This window comes from Podarcis erhardii, assembly GCF_964252035.2.
Source record: "Podarcis erhardii genome assembly, chromosome: 2".
Lineage (NCBI taxonomy): Eukaryota > Metazoa > Chordata > Lepidosauria > Squamata > Lacertidae > Podarcis > Podarcis erhardii.
The window spans coordinates 34648914-34669945 of NC_138498.1; the positions used below are offsets into that span (position 1 = coordinate 34648914).

The 21032-nt window shown below is 46.1% G+C and overlaps 1 protein-coding gene across 2 annotated transcripts in view; it reads right to left on the minus strand.

Annotated features, from left to right (window-relative positions):
* GRIN2C (glutamate ionotropic receptor NMDA type subunit 2C) overlaps nucleotides 1-21032 on the minus strand; it is a 92258-nt gene that overhangs the window by 13654 nt on the left and 57572 nt on the right. For both annotated transcript variants that reach the window (XM_081850682.1, XM_081850681.1), the window contains exons 6-8: nucleotides 20604-20772; nucleotides 15733-15886; nucleotides 991-1116 (exon numbers count right to left, since the gene is read on the minus strand). In XM_081850682.1, coding sequence (XP_081706808.1) covers nucleotides 991-1116; nucleotides 15733-15886; nucleotides 20604-20772 — 449 coding nt within the window. The remainder of the gene's footprint in view (nucleotides 1-990; nucleotides 1117-15732; nucleotides 15887-20603; nucleotides 20773-21032) is intronic.

Sequence of the window (21032 nt, forward strand, 5' to 3'; positions counted from 1 at the left end):
CCAGCTCCTGGGTGATCCTTAGTACCCTCTAGACTGATTCGGAAGAGATCCAAAGGCCCTATATCCTACGGGAAGGAGTCAAGGCAGGGCACTGTCTCTAAACAGCCTTTGCATGTGCTGACTACCAGATGCAATCTGGTGCCTTCCATAGCTGCAAAGAAGCCAGAATTTCTGCAGCTTTGTCATGCAGAGGTGAGAAAATCTGCATTGACATGTTCCCTTCCGTGCATCTGTTTTAAAGGAACCGGAGCCCTGTTTGCTTTTACACCTGGTCCATCTATGCACATGTAAATAAACAGGACAGGGAGTCCTGCCAGTGTTCGTATAGTTTGCTTGAAAGGCTACTGGGTCTCTCTCCCCACAGCAGAGGACTCAAAATGGGCATTTTGGGTGCTTTTCAGTTTGCTCTCCTAAAATCTAAAGGGTTGTTTTTCCAGATTTTGTCACGAACTGCAGAAAATGTCTGGCAGGTCTTAAATATTTAACAACGGCACATATTTTGACAGAGATCTTTAGCAGTCTCATTTGCCACATTTCCGTTCTCTAGTTTGGGGTTTATGTGTGCACATGGAAATGTTATCGGTGCTGGTGGTGTGAAAAAGATGGCAACCATAAAGAAATAAATATCGCTGGGTCGCCACAGAGTGCTGTACTGCACCCTGGTTTTGCTGGGTAAAGGAGACGTCTGGAAATGCCATAACTAAAGTAAGTAAATAAATGGAGGAATCCTTACACCAGAAACTGGAATGCCATGGGACTCTTGTGGTGGGGAGGCAGAGAAATCCCACCTGCTGGAGATTGCCACGGGCTCTCTTTCCAAAGGTCAATGCTTTCGATGAGATGCTGAGAATTGTTTAACTTTTGCAACTGTTTAAATGTGGAGTGTATAATAGCAGGGTGGCTCACGCTTATTACATCCTGCTTTTTGTCTTTGCCCCCACCAAAAAATTAAGGCTCACTTGCTGTGTGCAATTTTGGAAACTTACTTACTTTTGCCACTGGTTAAATTCTGGTTGTATCCAACAGGGCTGAAATATTCAAACATGAAGACTGTGATGGCAACGACAGTGAGACACATCACAAACATCATCACCCACACGGCTGGACTGTAGGGTTCTAGAAGACAAGAGGAAGCCAGTCAGCCCAGGGCAAGTGATAGTTTAAGAGTCACCCATTGATGCTACAAACACCCCCTCCCTGCCCATTGATAGAGAGAAAAGATGGTCTGATAGACAGTGGGAGACTTGCATTCAATGCCTGCTGAAGTCAACAACATGTGCTGTGAAATGCACCTCTATTGTGCTCATTCTTTGCGTGTGACAAAAGGAGTTGCGAGTGTGATTTGCAATGAATTGTTGCAGCAGGGAGTGCTTCCATTCACTGCACCAGACAACCCGCCACACCCTCCCCAATATTGCCACCCTCTTCTCCATGGTTTGATTCTGCTATGGCTACATTAACACCCCAAACGTCAGAAGCACAGAGAACCAGTGAGACCTGCAACAAAACATTACAGAGAGGAGGACTCATTTTCATCCTCTCCTCCTCTCCCCAAACCAAACAGTCTGTCATCATTCAGTGGCCTCTGAGTATGCTTGGTCCCCCTTGGGCTGTTTTGTGGGGCTCCCCACTCTTCTCTCTTTTTTCTCTAAATACTTTTGTGAAGTGGGATTCCCCTGAGCTTCCTGACTCCCTCTCAGTGTCAGTCTGAGCACTGAAAATGGAAAGAACGGTGATTGTGTGTGTAGCGATGCTGATAACAGGTATGGGTACATATTGGCTGCTGTGGTGGCACTGTTGAAGTGCACCCCAGCACCAGTATCAAACACCATGCAGGACTTACAAGAGCCCATATTATGAGTAGACCAGCAGTAAATAACACAGCTCAAGCTGGAGTTGAGTCTTCATTAGTCAGAACACAGTCTGCACAGACTTGGTGCAGTGTCAGGCCTAATCCGCACAGCAGCTTAGCCCCATGGATCATGTGCTGAGACTGAAAGTCCCTGTCTACCCACAGTCATCAAAGTTCCCTCCTCTCCAGGGCTTTTTCCAAGCAATCAGAGACTGTGCCGGTGTGAAGCCAACCTCTCCTCCACCCTTTTCATGCCCCTTCTAGTTCTTGTAGACAAGGAGGGAGGGGAGCTTTCCACAGCAGGAGAACAAGACACCAGCTTGACTCATCTCTCTGCCTCTTGTCCTCCCTCATCCCACTCGCCTGCTTCAGCTTCTGCCTCTGATTCTGGACTTCCCTCTGACACAGATTCTCCCAGCTCACTTAGCCTTGTTGCCTCTTTAGCTTCCAAAACCTCCTACTCCCAGTCTTCTCCTTTTGACCACTCATCATCATCCCACCACCAATCCCCTGGCACTGAGTCTTCTTCCCTTGAGGGTCCCCCAGCTGGTTCCTCCCACCATTCCTCTGCGCCCAATTACAGCCCAAGAGACACAGGAGCCATTTTAAGACAATATGCTGCTGCTGTTGCCCTGGGTACTCAGTGGGGGCGGGGGAAAACTCTGTCCCCAATCTATGCGAGTTCATTAAATATCTGAATGAAGACAGGGAGGTGGGCAGAGTCTTCTACTGGAGGCCCTTTCATTTAGCAGGGAGAGAAGCATCAGGTATGGAAAGAATTAGAGTAGTACAACTACCCCTGGTGATAGGTGCATAAAGAGTCAACTTCACTAAAATTTATGTAACCTTTCCATAGCACCACACCACACAAACACTTGCATCATCCACAGCAATGGTTTTGACAACAAAGCAAAGGAAATTAAGGTGACACCCAAGACCTTGGAAGATGTCCTTATCAAGCTGGAAAAGGCTGTTCATTCCCCATTTCTACAGGACATTTATTTTCTCTCTCCCCAGTGCTGTCAGTAGACAGACATGAGCAAGAAATTTGGTGGTTGTGTGTGCCTCTTATAGAATCATAGTGTTGGAAGGGATCCTGAGGGTCAACTAGTCCAACCCCCTGCAATGCTGGAATCTCAACTAAAGCACCCATTTGCTGCATTCATTGGTTGCAGCAGATACCATAGAGTGTGCAACTAATGTCCATCAGGTATGTCCTAGAGAGTCAGCGGGAATCCTCTCCCCATATGAACGGACCCAGACCCTGCGATCATCATCTAAGGCCCTTCTTTGTGTGCCACCTCCAAGAGAGGTCTGGAGAGTGGCAAAAAAAAAAAGAACAGGCCTTTTCTACGGTGGCTTCCTCAGTGTGAAATGCTCTCCCCAAGGAGGCTTGCCTGGCGCCTTCATTACATACCTTTAGGCACCAGGTGAAAATGTTTCTCTTCAACCAGGTATTTGGCTGATTAACATTCGATGGTTTTTTAAATGTGTTTGTGGGAGGTGAGTTTGGGGTTTGTTTCTGTCTTTGTTTTATTGTGCATTTTGTATTCTCATTCAGTATTTTTCTGTTGTGAACCACCCTGGGATCTTTGATTAAGGGCAGAATACAAATTTAATACAAAATAGTAGTAATAATAATAATAGTTCCAAATTAGGCCAGATCTTTATTTATTTCCCCCTCTGAAGCATAATGGAATGGAAGTCTTTACTTGAAAATCTCTATTGAACCAAAAGCTTCACTGTTTCTCTGCAAGGTAACCTCTTGGTGAGAAAATCTCTCTCCTTTTCTGTGAAGGGGGGGGGGTGTTAGGAAGATGGGCCCACTGTGCAGGACTGTCAGTAAATATTACTATTCCCAAAACTAAGGCTGAAGCATTTTCAGGAGCATTTAGGAACCCTAAGCCACATTTTAAAGCTGTAAGAATGAACAGGCTCTCAAGTCAACGGGATATTTTTCAACACAACACACCCCAAAGCTACTTGTCTGCCTTTATCAGAAGAGAAAAATTAATATGGTTTTCCCTTCACCTGTCAAATGCGGTTTTGCACACCAAGGTGTATGAACAGAATGTGCTTTGCCGGGCTGAGGCAGAGAATAATGGGAAATACTAACCCCGTGACCAGTTGCTTCAGCGTATGAAATATTTTCCCGTCCGGGGCTGGTATTTTGTGAGCAAAGAAAGAAAAACAAAACCCACCACAATGACTTTAAAGGTAATTTTGGGGCAGCAATATTTATCAAATTCCTTATGCAGATAGTGGGAGGGAAACTATAAGTACAAATTGTAATACGATGATGAAGTATACAGGAAATCTCCAAGCTTCCGGCGCATCTTACAGATGTGCTTAATTACACAGAAAGAGGAAAAACATATTATAAAGGCATCTCATTCTGTTAGTAATTACTCTGATGTAACTCTTCTATTTTGTTTATGCATTTTTGATGCACACGCAACATATTACAAGAGGATCAGTTGCAAGGTTACAACCTGGTGATTTGCTCTACCTCTTTAAGGACTGGAAAAGTTGCATCCGAAGCCCCCTGCCCTGCAGGTCCAGCATGGAGGGGGGGGCATGAAAAGGTTGTAAAGGGCAGAGAAGAAACAAATGAAGCTGTAGCTACTACATTTTCCACCTAGTTCTAAAGCAGGAGTGGAGAACCTGTAGTCTCCCAGATGTCAGTGGACTACAACATCCCTGGGTTGTGCGTGTAAGTTTTGTAGGATTCGGCTCTCCCCCTGCCCTGCTTTTCAGGCTCTGGTTATTGGAAAATGGGTTTAATGAAGACTTTTGCCTGTGACCTGCAGTCGGAGAAAGAAGCTGTTTCTGCCCCTGGGTGAGAGAACCTGTTTCTGCGCACCAGGAGAGTCAAAAGAGAAGTGAGTGCATGCAGGTGGCTTGATTAATGGTTTCCCTGTGTCTTTGCCACAGGTTAACCAGTGTTCTCAATGTCTTTTTCATCAGTGCTTGGTCAGCAGTGAGGGAAATGTGGCCTTCCAGAGATTACCGGACTACAACTCCCATCAACCCCGACTGTTGGCCCTGCCAATGGGAGTCAAAGTCCAGCAGCATATGGAGAGACGCAGGCTCCCCATTAGGCGTGGCGATGCAGCAGCAACTGGACTCGTGACTGGATGCAAAAACACCAAGGTAAAAAACACTAAGTTGCTGGCATCTGTCTATCTCAGGAGACAATGGAGGAGTGCTCCTTTGGGGGTGAAGTCCAACCGTTCGTTGGAAGGTTACAGCGCCTGCTGTGGCTGGAGAGACCGATAGGGGAGAGACATGTTTTGTTGCAGCTGGGGCAGGTGAAGGCATCCAGTTGTGCTCCTGCAGATGCACCATGCCGTTTCTTCTGTCTGCGCTCCTCCCACCAAACATTCCTCCTCTGGTCACTGGTAAGGATGCATGACCTGACTGGCCGTCTCCAGGCACTGCGATTGGGATTCCCATGGTTGACGTTGCCAGCCTTCATGCCGCGTTTGCAGACATCTTTGTAACACAGCGTTGGTCTGCCAACGGGCTTGGTGCCTGAAGCCAGCTCCCTGTAGAACATGTCTTTGGGGATCCCGCTATCTTCCATTCTGTGGACATGACCAAGCCAATGTAGATGTCACTGGGACAGGAGTGCGAACATGCTGGGCTCGGGAGAACACATATTTGTTTGGAATTCTGTCCTGCCATTTGATATGGTGGTGAATACAGCACATGATATCATGGGCTGTCCCCGGAGTTCACTAGATGACATTGTGGGAGACCACTGTCTCGGGAGAGCAAGGAAAATTCTTAGGAACAACTCACACCCTGGCCAGCACCTCTTCGGGCAGGAGATACAGAAATATAGTCAGCCGCACCAGCAGGTTAAAGAACAGTTTTTACCCGTGGGCTGTTGGGCTGCTGAATGGAAAAAAAATAGTGGAGCAATTGACTTCCGACAAGCACACAGAGCGCGAACAAGACTGAGTGTGTTGGGGGGGGTCATTTAATTTCACTGCACACAGGTGGTGTAGTGACAAAAATTATTATTCTTCCCAAAATCCTCCTGATGCAGCACACTGAGGCATCGTTCCTGGAAGTTGTAAGTTGCCCACAACTCACTTCCATGAAGCAGCATGTTCAGCACTCAAGCCTGGCAGACCTTCATCACAGTATGAGACATTAGTATCACATTCACCCATACCCTTTTGGAGAGGTGAGCCATTGCCGTAGCTGTACTGCCAATATGCTTGTCCAGCTCACTGTCAATGGAGAGGATGCTGGTTAGGGTGGAACCCAAGCAGACAAACTCTTCTACCACCTTGAGTGTGTGGTCAGCAATTTTATAATGAATGATTTTAGAGTGTTGTTTGTGCTGTACTTTTGTAGTGTTTTATTGTTGTTAGCCGCCCTGAGCCCGGCTTCGGCTGGGGAGGGTGGGATATAAATAAAAATTATTATTATTATTATTATTATTATTATTATTATTATTATTATTACTGGCGATTTCCAGACCCAGGATGTTGGAGGTCATCAGGCTGATGGTAAGACTGAACTCCCTGCAGGCTTGGGCAAAATGGTGGAAAAGTCTCTGTAGAGCTTCCTCAGAATGTGCCGTCATTAAGGTCTTATTATTACCATATAGCCCTAAACAGCTTGGGATCAAGTTACCTTGTGCCTGGACACCTCAATTCTCGAGAGAGACACTCCTTAGTACAGTGGTACCTCAGGTTACAGACACTTCAGGTTACAGACTCCCCTAACCCAGAAATAGTACCTCGGGTTAAGAACTTTACCTCAGGATAAGAACAGAAATCGCATGGCGGCCACGGGAGGCCCCATTAGCTAAAGTGGTACCTCAGGTTAAGAACAGTTTCAGGTTAAGAACGGACCTCTAGAACGAATTAAGTTCTTAACCTGAGGTACCACTGTAGTGCCATTTGCTCCTGAGGCTTGTCTTAAGTCCACAAAGATCCAGGGTCTTTGAAATGGCGGCATCTCCCCTTTGGTGTGTGCTCTCAAATGAACAGCAGGCAGGCACCTCCTGACATTTAGGCACCTGCTTAAAACTCCTCTGTTCACTCAGAATTCCTCTGATGGGTGATCCAGCTGTGCCGATGTATTAATCTGTGATGCATTTGGAACTTTTATTAATGTAACTTCCTTGTTGATTTTATGCTCTTCACCACCATCCCCCCCCTTCATTTTGGAGGATAGAAATATCTGCAAATAAACAAGTTCCCTTCAGCCCCAACCAGCATGGTCAGGGAGGATGGCAGCTACAGTCCAACAACATCTGCAGGGCCCTAGTAAAGGTAAAAGGACCTCTGACCATTAGGTCCAGTTGTGGCCAACTCTGGGGTTGTGGCGCTCATCTCACTTTATTGGCCAAGGGAGCCGGCGTTCAGCTTCTGGGTCATGTGGCCAGCATGACTAAGCCGCTTCTGGCAAACCAGAGCAGCGCACAGAAACGCCCTTTACCTTCCCGCCGGAGTGGTACCTATTTATCTACTTGCACTTCGTGCTTTCGAACTGCTAGGTTGGCAGGAGCAGGGACTGAGCAACGGGAGCTCACCCCGTCGCGGGGATTCGAACCACCGACCTTCTGATTGGCAAGTCCTAGGCTCTGTGGTTTAACCCACAGCGCCACCCGTGTCCCTCTGTAGGGCCCTAAAGGTAAAGGTAAAGGTACCCCTGCCCGTACGGGCCAGTCGTGTCCAACTCTAGGGTTGTGCGCCCATCTCACTTAAGAGGCCGGGGGCCAGCGCTGTCCGGAGACGCTTCCGGGTCACGTGGCCAGCATGACGAAGCTGCTCTGGCGAGCCGGCACCAGCGCAGCACACGGAAACGCCGTTTACCTTCCCGCTATAAAGCGGTACCTATTTATCTACTTGCACTTAGGGGTGCTTTCGAACTGCTAGGTGGGCAGGAGCTGGCTCCAAAAGACGGGAGCTCACCCCGCCGCGGGGATTCGAACCGCCGACCATGCAATCGGCAAGCCCTAGGCGCTGAGGTTTTACCCACAGTGCCACCCGCGTCCTGTAGGGCCCTAGGTGCCCGCAAATCTGCTTTTAAAGGGTCAGAGGTGGAGGAAGCCAGATGCACATACTCTGCTGCTCTTTTGGTTATCACTCAGTGTGGGATGAGGTTGGGGGAATGCCAGCCAAGGCCGAGGTTCCCCTGCTTGCGTGTACTGCGAGGACTGGCTTGTGCTGAGACACCACATCTCTTCCTCTAAGCAGGAGCCGTGCGGACGTGACCAAACTGAGGAAGAGAGCAACACAGGGGGGAGAGGAGGGGGAGAGGAGCAAACAGAGAGCCCAAGCAGTTGTCTGATGACAGCAGCAGACTGAGAGATAGAGCTCCAGCGTTAAAGGGCAGACTGAAGGATGGGATTAATTCAGGCCCTCAAAATACAGCAACCGAGGCCCATTTGTCAGCTTGTCCTTCCCTGTCAAGGAGGACAAAAACTTTATCTGATGGCATCAGATGCATTTCATTAGCATGTTGAGGCAGATGAGAAAGTCAAGAGATCCAGAAAAGCAAGCAGCGCTGGGTGGGAATCCAAGAACAACAGCAGGAATGGCCCCTAATTTTCTCTGGGCTTAGTTTTGCCCCCATCACCCTGCCCTTCATCCAGATGGTTAGATGGGAGCAGGTTGCTCCCTCTTCTTGCCTTTATGTTCTCCCCATTCTTAAGAGCCTTTTTTGTTTTGGGTTGCTCCAGTATTTCTATGGCTTCTGAAAGGCTTTAGAGATGATCACTTCAGGTTCCCAGTCTAAAATGTGTGGGTACACACACACACACACACACACACGTTATATGATAACTATAGCACAGGTAATTACTGTGAATGCAAAAGGCAGCCACTCTGTTCTGTGATGCTAAGAGGATCTGGCATGTAGAATCTCCCAGGTGTGTGTGTGTGTGTGTGTGTGTGTGTGTGTGTGTGTTTTTTAAAAATCCAGATCAGAGAAGTGTCTTTGTCCTAGAGGAATTTTTAAAATGTCTGATTCTTTTATTTTTCTGAACGGTAAGTAAAAGGTTCCGAGAGAGGTTTCTGACAAGCCCTCTCCTCTTTTTTTAAAAAAATAAAATAAAGTACATATTCCTCTAAAGTGGGGTACAGTGGTACCTCATGTTACATATGCTTCAGGTTACAGACTCTGCTAACCCAGAAATAGTACCTCGGGTTAAGAACTTTGCTTCAGGATGAGAACAGAAATCGTGCTGCGGCAGCGGGAGGCCCCATTAGCTAAAGTGGAACCTCAGGTTAAGAACAGTTTCAGGTTAAGAACGGCCCTCCGGAACGAATTAAGTACTTAACCCAAGGTACTTCTACATGCCACGCTTACCCTTAAGCAGTAAAGGCTGGCAGAGGTCACTACCAGAGGGGAGCTGGCATGGAGGCTGGAGCAAAGTTGGAGCAAATGGACAGGCTCCAGCACTGCACCCACATCATGTCAGCCACCCCACTGCCTCCCCCATCTCAGTTACCAGCGGTACCCTCTGCAATGGTAAGCAATGCTGCTCCACTCCACCAGCCACTACTGCCCTTAAAAAACAGCTTCCTGCCTCTATTCCATTTTAATATTCTAGTTGTGGACCAGGCATGTAATGGGCTGCTTCCACCCACACTGAAGGCACAAGGGAACTCTGCTCAGAGCCATGGGATGATGCTGGTTCACTGAGCAAATGCACATCTGTTGGTCAATACTATCAACTTTCCAAATCCCTGCCAGATGGGTTTTTGATAGTACTTGTGCCTTTGGGCAGCGATCCCCACCTGTAAAACAGTAGGCAAAATGGTACCCTCTTGATTTCTGAATGCACTTACTCCCTGCTAAGCGTATTCCATCGATGTGCTACTGCTTTTCTCCCTAGGAGTACTGGATGCTCCTTTAAACTGAACTTGCACTTAATCCTCTAGTGGACTCCACAAATCTCCACTTCCCCAGGAATCAGCCACTGCCTGCCTTTCTGCGAAACGGCTCCTTTCTCATGAGGTGTAATAGATTCCCCCCGACTGTTAAACAAGCTTCTATTTGAAATACTAGACCAATCAATCACTTGCCGTGTCAAAAGGCAAAACACAGCTGTTGTGCATCGAGGATGGCATTTCAAAGCTTTCCAAAGTACAACAGCATGACGTTGGATCCCCCCCACCCCACGCCCGGAAGATGCAGCTCACTTGCTCAGCACCATACTGCGAGGTGCTAACTCGTGTAACGTAATACGTGTGCCTCTTTTTCAGATCCAGCAACTGACGGAAGACTGGCTACCACCTTTCTTGCACATAAACATTTGCCAGCGCTCACTCAAAATAGCTAAAAAGCTACGGTAATATTTCACGCAAGGCTCTTGCAGATGCATAGCTACATTAATTTATCTTCCCAATGGATATTGTTTTCACTAATCTTCAACAAAGATTCCCTTTTGTTTCCGTAATTATGTGTTTGCCGTTCCAAGAGAGAGCCTGATATGACCCCCCTCGACTGATTGCAGCCATAATTCTGCCTCCCTGGTGTTTATTTTGTTGTTTATTTTAGTGCCTTCAGCTTTCGGCATAGATGACGGTTGGTGCCAGAGAAGCACAAGAAAGGAAGTGACAGCTTTTGTTTCACAACAGGAAGGAGGAGGGGCAGCTCTCAGGAAGCCCTGCCTGCCTCGGAGGGGCTTTAATGGGAGCCTATGAGAAGCCAGTGTCCTCACCTGGCACTGAGCAATTCGTTTCCAAGGGAGCTCCGTAGAGTGGAAGGAAATGCATCCCTTCCTTCGAGGGCAAACAATAAATTCCGCGATATAACAAGATAGAACCAAAGCGTCTGGTTTTGTCCATATCTTTCAACTCCCAAGTGGGAAAAGGAGAAAGCCCTTTTCAGCTACGACACACCCATGGATAAACAACACAACTCACGGAGGTGACCATGTGGCAGCAGGCTCCGCCCCTGCCCAAGGGACCTGCACTTCATTGGCTGCACACACACCATACATTTAAAGCACATGACATTCCCCAAAGAACCCTGGGACTGTAGTTTGTTGAGGGTGCTGGGGGACTGTAGCTCTGTGAGGTGTAAGCTACCATTTCCTTTTTTTTATAATAATTTTTATTCATTTTCCAAACACATAATAAAGACAAGCGAAACACAAAGCAAAAACATACAAAACATTTAAACATGTATAACTTCATAATCTTATTTTCATGCACCTTCTTTCCTTCGACTTCCCCATACCTCCCCATCACTGCATCCTTGTTTTACGATTCTTTAGCAACCCTTTAGTCAATTTATCTATAATTCCCTTTCATTAAGTTTTCTTTAATTTGTTAATTACAGCTGTAATTCTCTGCTTATTACCCCTTGACATCTTAACACTCCTCAATTTTACAACAGTTTTTAAGATATATTTTAAATTTCTTCCAGTCCTCTTCCACTGTCTCCTTCCCCTGGTCGCGGATTCTGCCAGTCATCTCAGCCAGTCCCATAAAGTCCGTCACCTTTGTTTGCCATTCTTCCAGAGTAGGTAGTTCTTGCATCTTCCAATACTTTGCCAGAAGAATTCTTGCTGCTGTGGTAGCATACATAAAAAAAATCCTGTCTCTCTTTAACACCAATTGGCCAACCATGCCCAAGAGAAAAGCCTCAGGTTTCTTAGGAAAGGTCCACTTAAGGACTTTCTTAATTTCATTATAGATCATTTCCCAAAAAGCTTTAATCTTCGGGCAGGTCCACCAAAGGTGGTAAAAAGTACCGTAAGCTACCATTTCCCATCATTCTTCAAGGAAGTCACCTGTTTTAGATGTATGGTATAGTCGTACTTCGGGTTACAGACGCTTCAGGTTACAGACGCTTCAGGTTACAGACTCCGCTAACCCAGAAATAGTACCTCAAGTTAAGAACTTTGCTTCAGGATGAGAACAGAAATCGCACGACAGCGGTGCAGTGGCAGACCCCATTAGCTAAAGTGGTGCTTCAGGTTAAGAACAGTTTCAGGTTAAGAACAGACCTCCGGAATGAATTAAGTTCTTAACACAAGGTACCACTGTATAGGGGAGTTTTTAATATCTCTATGTTTTATTATGTTTCTGTATATGCTAGAAGTTGCACAGAGTGGCTGGGGCAACCCAGTCAGATGGGCGGAATACAAATAGTAAAATTATCATCATCATCATTGTGTATGTGCAGCCGCTGTTTCAAATGAGCCTATGATGTGTTCAAGCGCACCTACAAAGGTACCCATCCTTTTGTGCAATCAGAACTCTATTGCTGTGGTACTGCTACCATTTTTACGCCTCTTCCCCTCTATTTGACTTTAAAATGCTTCAAAAGATTATTTGATATTACTGAAGTAATTGAGCAGGAGCATTTTTAAAAAAGTGATTAAACACACACAAACAAACAAATCTGATTGGGAGGAAAAGTAAACAAATGGCCTGCTCCTTCCCTGACCACTGAGTTACATTGCGGCTACTAACATGGGGGGAACACAGTGTAATCTAGACAGACGCAGGAACATAGTCAAAAGGTAAAAGGTATAGGACCCCTGGACGGTTAAGTCCAGTCAAAGGCAACTATGGGATGCAGTGCTCAACTTGCTTTCAGGCCAAGGGAGCCAGCGTTGGTCCACAGACAATTTTCTGGGTCATGTGGCCAGCATGACTAAACCGCTTCTGGCACAACAGAACACCGTGATGGAAACCAGAGCGCACGGAGACATTGTTTACCTCCCTGCCGTAGTGGTACCTGTTTATCTACTTGCACTGGCGTGCTTTCAAACTGCTAGGTTGGCAGGAGCTGGAACAGAGCAACGGGAGCTCACTCCATTGCAGGGATTTGAACTGCCGACCTTCTGATTGGCAAGCCCAAAAGGCTCAGTGGTTTAGACCACTGCCTGGCATATGGAAAGACAATTGCAATTCCATGCATACTGCCTCTATCTCGCTACACACATGCACCTTACACCAGCTTTGGCTGCAGGAAGGGAGATAACTTCACTTTCCAAGCCATCCTCTATTTGAAACTTTTTTGGAGAGATCTCTACATCAAGAGTCTGCCTAATGATTAGCTCCCATTAAAAGACAACTACCAGCTATCCTAGGCTATTAACCAGCCATCTCCCCGACAAAGGAATGGCTGGCTAGCAGCCATAACAATACATCCACATCCTTGTAAACAGGGGTTGCAAGCAAATTACCCAATAAAAGAGTCGCCACCACCAAGGGCTGCTATGTTTAATATGCAGAGACCGTATTATGCTAGACTTTCTACAGTGTGGGGATGATGCAAGGAATTTAGACCACAATAAACAAAAGGAAGGACACGGGAGATTCTGGGAACCACGGGTGCAGTATAAATTGAAGCTATACGGCTGGCTTCAGCACAATTCTCAAGCTATCCAGCACTAAACAGATGAAAGAGCTTGCCAGAGGAGAGTGCTAGCAAGCTAATTGGCCCATGATAAAAAAATTGATACTTTAAGTAGGAAATGAACTCTTAACGCTGCTAATCCAAAACGCAAGTTTAAAACTTAAGTGCCGCCTCCCACACTGTATCTGTCCCAAACTACTCTATGGACGCCGCCAAGTAATTGATGCATTTGGTAGCAATGCATCAACAGAGCGCCCATCAGTCAGGAGACATCATTAGAGCAATAAATTTTTATCCTACAGTACATTTCATCCAAGAAGCACTGAGTACACTATAAAACTGTTGATGAACTTGCTTTACTGCTTTGCTCTGCAGCTGGGCAGCCCAACTTTTCATATCAAGTGAGCCGCAAGAACACTTCAACACAGAACCTGCAGGCCACACACCACAAGGCCCAAATTTGAAACACACCCTTGCACTGCCTTTCTAAAGCTGACTAAGTGAGGCACCAGGCTTTGGGAAGGGGTTGCAAGGCTCTGACAGGATCCTAGAGCCCTCCCACCTCCTTCCCAAATCTGGGAGATCACTAACTAGGCTTTGGGAGGTTGGTGGGAGAGATCTAGGACCATGTCAGAGCCCTCATGCCTTCTTCCCAAAGCCCAGCGCCTTGTTTACCTGGCTTTGGGAAGGCAGTGTGGGAGCTGGGGTGTGTGTGTCAAATGTTGCTGAGGGCCTTTGAGAAGCTCACAATGAAGTTTCTACAATCTCTCTGGAGAACTCTGGTCTATCGGCAGATTTTGAAAGGTGAATGAGACTCCACTGGGAAAAGGTCAAATTTTTCCAAAAGAAATGAAAGGGACACGAGAGGATGTATTGGCACTTTAAGTCTCTGGAAACATATCAGAACAGATAATGAAGCAATACATCTCTAGGACTCTAGGACAACACAGGGTGATTACCAGAGATCAGCATGAATTTGTTAAGAACAAATCATGCCAGACTAAGCTAGTTTCCTCCACTGATGGAATAAACTCATGTTAATAGATAAGGGGGTGTAATTAATATCATATATCTTGACAGCTCAGCCTCTTCCGAGCCCTGCTATATTTCCTTGGTGTTGGAAGGGGAATCGCTGGCAACTGTACATCTGATGGTATCTCTTTGCTGCCAACCTTCCTTGATACCCTTTCCCTTTAGCATTTCCAAACATGTGACTTTTCCTGTCAGTTCCCAAAGCAACACATTATTTCATGCTCATTGTTCTTTTACCTACTGCTCACCTTAACTTCTCAAGCTATCACTTTATGACAAGATCTTCCCAGGTCACCCACAGCCTCTGTTCTCTCAGTTCTTTCCTGTTTGTATCAGCCCAATTCATTAATCTCTTAATTGGTTGCCCAATTTTCTGGTTCAAGGCAAAGCTGCACAGCATTTTATAAGAACTTTTGAAACGATAAACGCCTCTCTTTTTGAAGTTGAGGCTCCATTCTTTTACAATTTACATTGTCCTCTCTTCTTCTCCACTCCCTCCACAACCTTTACCTGCCCTCGGTTGCATCATCTCATTAGCAATTTATCGTTTGATGTCACTCATTACATGTTCATTACATGCTCCCCAACTGTTGGGAATCACCCATATCACCGCTTCCACAATCAGCCAATGAAAAAACAGCTTAGATTCAACATTAACCAAGGGAAACAACACCAAACAATGTTATGAAATCGACCGGTCATGCGAAGTGTTCCTTTTGGAAGTATTTCTATTCTACCACAAATCATAGTTTTCAGCTTGAAAATTGAAATCGGGTAGCATTATGCACAGTCACAATTGAATGTTAGCACTCCAAATATCTAGGCAGTTATAAAAGTGCTCAATTCTCCCTAGCACACATTATCAGCAAACCCTCTCATCTATTTGTGATGATCGGAGGTGAGGGCCAATCCTTATACAGTGGAACCTCTACTTACAGACGTAATCAGTTCCGGAGGTCCATCCGTAAGTCGATCCGGGTCGCTGGTAGAAGTGCCGTTGTGCACAGGTGCATTTGGCGGCAGCACGCTCCTGTGCAGACGGTGGCAGCTGCTTCTGCGCATGCGCAAATCGCGGCAAACCCAGTATTTACTTCCAGGTTTGCTGCAGTCACAACTTGGATTGGGCCCAAGTAGAGGCAGTTGTAAGTAGAGGTTCTACTGTACAGCCAAAACAGCATCATCTGCACACAGGGAGGAGGCAATAGAAGCATGGAGCGGGGGGCACTGAGGTTTATAGAAGCACAAGACATCTTTAAAAATAAACTTGGAGGGGACGGGGACGGGACGGGACTCCACCACCACCAGCACCTCAAAGCCAAATGAAGAACGAGTATGTTCAGTGGCTACAGGACACTTGTGGGTGGCGGGGGGAGAGAGAGAAAGGAACAGAATATGATGTCAAAAGGCATCGCTGGCTGAAACAGTGAACAAGGGCACCCCATTCTGCAGCAACAACTTACAGCAAGTCCCTCTTATTCAGTGCTATCGGCATTAGCTCATACCTAGAAAAGCAGAAGGCGAGACGGTCCCATTGCTTCTTGCTACCATGACGCTGATGCCAGTCTCCACAAAGGGCACAGAGAAATCCACAATTTGTGAGCGCTCCTCATTGATGGTGAGGGACCCAATGGCCATGTCTGCTCGCTTGTAATACACCTAGAAAAGAATGAAACGACAGGAATAAATCCCCACCACCACGCGCACACAAAACACCACAGCAGAGCCAGCTGCACACAAACTGAGCAGAGCATCTTGAACTCATTGATCCTTTCCCTATCTTGTGATGCATCTCTAACAAGCAGAAGAGGCTGCAACCTTATACACACATGTCTGACAAGGGCCATAGCTCAGTGGTATCATCCGCTTTGCATGCAAAATATCCCAGGTTAAATCCCTATTGGCTCTCCAAGTAGGGCTGGCAAAGAAGCCTGCCTGAAATCACCTTGGAGAACCACTGTCAGTCACTGAACTAGATGGACCAATGGTCTGACACAGATAAGGCAGCTTGCTATAGGAGTAAGCCTCACTGAACACAGTGGGACTTACCCTAAGGCAGTGGTTCTCAACCTGTGGGTCCCCAGACGTTGTTGGACTACAACTCCCATCATCCCTGACGACTGGTCATGCTGGCTAGGAATGATGGGAGTTGTAGTCCAACAACATCTGGGACCCACAGGTTGAGAACCACTGCCATAAGGAAATGTATATAGAATTGCTCCCTGGACAACCTATCTGCATGAATGTACTAGTGGTAAAGGTAAAGGACCCCTGGACGGTTAAGTCCAGTCAAAGGCGACTATGGGGTTGTGGCACTCATCTCGCTTCCAGGCCGAGGGAGCCGGTGTTTGTCCACAGACAGCTTTCCAGGTCATGTGGCCAGCATGACTAAACCGCTTCTGGCACAATGGAACACCGTGACGGAAGCCAGAGCACACGGAAATGCTGTTTACCTTCCCGCCGTAGTGGTACCTATTCATCTACTTGCACTGGTGTGCTTTCGAACTGCTGGGTTGGCAGGGGCTGGGACAGGGCAACAGACAGATCACACAAACACACTATTGGCTATAGGAAACTAAAGAATAAGGGGGAATGGTTCTAACATAGATGCCTCCCAAATATGGCAGATTTCCACGTGCAAAATGCCTAGCATTGTCTGCGTTGGCTCCTTGTCCTCATGGCCCATAGTAAGTTGGCAGTGCGCACCCTTCCTCCCAAGACACCAATCTTCTATTTGCACAGCATTTTTATATGAATGTCAGGTGCACTGTTCTTCTCCCCTTCCTGTCAGAAATATCATCTTGTCTTTAATATTGCTCTGTCTGCCTTGGGAACATCTGATTATGCTTTGTTCCACTCTTGCGAGCTAGGCAGGAGAAATGACATTGCTGTGGCTATATAAAGGTTCTTTGTACTCCCCGCCTGCACAGCCTCCGCTCTCGAGACCACTTAGTGTAGGGATCCTTTCGACCAGGCTCAGATGCTTCTCCCCAGAACCAGGGGAGCTGGTGGGGAGTCAGGTCAGAGGGGGCAGCTAACTGCGGGTGAGTCAGTAATAGCCCTGTGAATGAATGAATGACATGACCCCAAACTCTCGCAGCACAGAGACTCACATTCACAGCACACACTATGCCTGCAACAGGCGATGATGTTGATGATGGAGAAAGACCTAAGGCAAAGAAAGCATTAGAGCCAAATAGTGGCAGTGAGGAAATGAGGCTGTAAATGCAGGGCTGGGGTAGTTAAGGCGGGATGAAAATTCTTTGCCAATTCAAAAGTTCAGGATCTACAACAATTGAACCTGCAACCTTCAATTCAGTCTTAAGTGTGGACCCTGCTATAATCTGCAACTTGCCTGAGCAGTAATCCTTTCCTCCCTCAGCAAAAGACAGTGGCAGCCTAAGACATTTCTCAGTCTGGAGTTCAAATGGAGACCCTCCACAACTGCAGCCAATAAGAAAGCCTCACTGTATCGTTTGCACACCCTGCCTTCATCTATCCTCCCACGGGGGGACACCTTAAGCAGGGCCACTTCCCCCTTGTGGCATGGTAGGGCCGGCTCTGCCTCAACTGGCTCCTCCCCCTTTTGCACACGGTCCGTGCTGGTGATGCTGCTGCCACCGATCCTCCTTCCTTCTTGGCCCACCCCAAAAGGCAAGGCTTGAGAAGAGGCTGAATAGGGCCAGCAACATTATGCCACAACTTGCTAAATTCAATACCTTGTGGAGGTTCCTCCCCACCCCACTGCATCTTTTAAAAAAAAAAAATCTTTATTAATTTAAATTACACACATATACGAAGAATTCAGAAAGAATTTACAATCTCATACTACAAAAAGAAAATTAAAGAAAAAACAATTAAGAAAAAAGAAAACACAGAAAAAAGAAAGCAGAAAAAGCAGATTTACGTGCATAAAAAACCTTTCTAATACTTAAATAAACACTTAAATAAAAAAGACTTCTGACAAAACGAGTCTTCCAATCATTCTCATTGTACTGTTTATACTGTCATTTTTTCTGCACAGTTTCATATTCTTTAATATTGTTCCCATCTACTCCACAAATGGAAGTGAGAGCTGGACCATAAAGAAGGCTGATCGCCGAAGAATTGATGCTTTTGAATTATGGTGCTGGAGGAGACTCTCGAGAGTCCCATGGACTGCAAGAAGATCAAACCTATCCATTCTTAAGGAAATCAGCCCTGAGTGCTCACTGGAAGGACAGATCCTGAAGCTGAGGCTCCAACACTTTGGCCACCTCATGAGAAGAGAAGACTCCCTGGAAAAGACTCTGATGTTGGGAAAGATGGAAGGCACAAGGAGAAGGGGACGACAGAGGATGAGATGGTTGGATAGTGTTCTCGAAGCTACCAACATGAGTTTGACCAAACTGCGGGAGGCAGTGGAAGACAGAAGTGCCTGGCGTTCTCTGGTTCATGGGGTCACGTAGAGTCAGACACGACTAAACGACTAAACAACAACTCCACAAACAGTATTTGTTGTGTTTACAAGTATCACTCAAGTTCTGCTAATATGGTGTGGTTGGTACAATATGATCTTATATAATCCTTAAATATTCTCCAAATATTTTCTGGTTCAATACTCCTCTAACTCTTCCCATCAGTTTTGCTAGTTGTAAATATTCTAACATGAGTATCTGCCAAGCTGTAATTGTTTGTTTTGTTTCGTTTTTCCCACTGCATCTTAAACCCCTCAAGTCTAACAATACCCATAGCTAGCAACACTGAAAGTTCAGAAAGATTCGCTTGAAAAACTGTTCCCGCCATGAGTTTCTGAGGCAGCTTCATATCACAGGCGCTTCCCGGTTCTTCTGAAGTCTTGTCCCATTTTCTCTAGTGGAAAATTTTAATAGCTGGAATCCTGGAGCGAGAATAGTTTCTACTTATGGAGAAACAGCGAGCGTTCAAGCTAGAATTCGGGGCTGCATGCCTAATACCCCACTCCCAATTTCATTGCTGCCAATGACTGCCCTCCCCCCCTCTTAGGGCTGCTTAGCTGTATTTGCCAGCACACACAGTGGCCACTTAGTGCTGCTCTGGTGACTCAGCCAGTTCAGATGGATTTATGGCTCCTTACCAGGCTGATCCAAAGCAGCTGGAGCACACCAAAGCTGTGCCTGGTGTAATGTGTCAATATTTTTCCATCCCTTTTCTAACAGGTCAGATAAAACTGACTCTCCCCTGGTTGCAAATTCTGACATGGCAGCACTGGCCAAGCTGTACGTTTGATTTCTGCTCTACCTGGAGATCTCCTGCCGCACACAAAGGGCATAAGGAAGAAGGGGAGGCTAGAACCTTCCTTCCTGTTTCACAGGACATTTGTGATATAAGTGTTCCTACATATAATACAAATAAATAAATAATTTTTTATTTATACCCCGCCCTTCCCAGTTCAGAAAACCGGGCTCAGGGCGGCTAACAACAAATTTAAAACACTTAATTGATGCAAGAAAAAACAGCATGAAATACAGTAGAAAACGTGAATGACAATAAATTCAGAATTCAAAAATCAATTTAGGGGGAAAATCTATCCAATAAACATTAGATGATCACCAGGACTAGCTGGCTAAATTAGACCTATTTGGGCCAGCGAGGAGACCGGGGGAGAATTAGCTGTGGGATCCCAGAATGGGTAATCTTCATAAAAAGGGGAGGGGGAGGAAAGGAAGGGGAATAAAAGATCAGGCTAAATTCAAATTGAAAGCCAGGCAGAATAGCTCTGTCTTATAGCTCTCCCCACCCCAGTTTGTATTGTGAATAGGAACAGTCCTGGGAGGACTGCACCATGTGATTTTTCTGAATGTGGCTGTTAACATCCATGCTGCAAATGGCATCTAAATACGGACGGGGTTTAAAATGTATGATCAACAGCTAGAGAAATGTAAACTGAACCCATGGAACAAACTTTTCTAACAAATGATGTACAGAGGCCACATTCACACCAGACATTACAGCACTATAATACCACTTGAAACAGTCCTTCTGGGAGCCGTAATTTGTTAAGCATGCTGGGAGCTGCTAGGAGACCCCTATTCCCCTCCAACAGCTACAATTCCTAAAATTCTCTGGGAAGAAGGATTGATCCAACTCTATATCCATTCTCATTTTAACACAGTTTTTTCCTCAAACTTGGGTCTCCAGGTGTTTTCGGACTACAATTCCCATCTTCCCTGACTACTGGTCTTACTAGCTAGGGATGATGGGAGTTGTTGTCCAAAAATGAGTCTGGGAAACAGTACTCTAACAGAGGCATCAGTAGAGTCCCAGATCTTGCACATCCGATGACTTCTCTGTTACTCGCTATACAGGTGTTGCAGAGACTTTCCTAGGAAAATGCAACCTTCGCGTATTTCCTTACCTCTCCGATCATGCCATTCCAGAAGCCATCAACTATTTTCCCATGTTTCCCATTTGTCACCAGGTAGAGGTCATAGGAGAACTTCACTGTCTTGGCCAGCTTCTTTAGAATATCAATGCAAAAGCCTTTGCAGCAGAGCTTGGTATAGGGATCCATTGGTTCTTCTCCACTGAAAGAAGGATATATTAAAAACACACACATAGGACATGCTTAGTAGTCCTTTGCCTCCTGCATTGTGGCCATGCTGGGGCTCTCCAATGATCTCTTAAGCGTGAGGGTGATCTCTGCCTAACTCCCTGACTCCTTCCCTGTTTACTCAGAGTAACACTATAGCGACTGGCTCCATCACTCTTTTCTCAGAGGGGCTAGAACCCAGTCATTTGTTTTTTGTTTTTTTTTATATAATATTTTATTTGGATTTTTCAAACA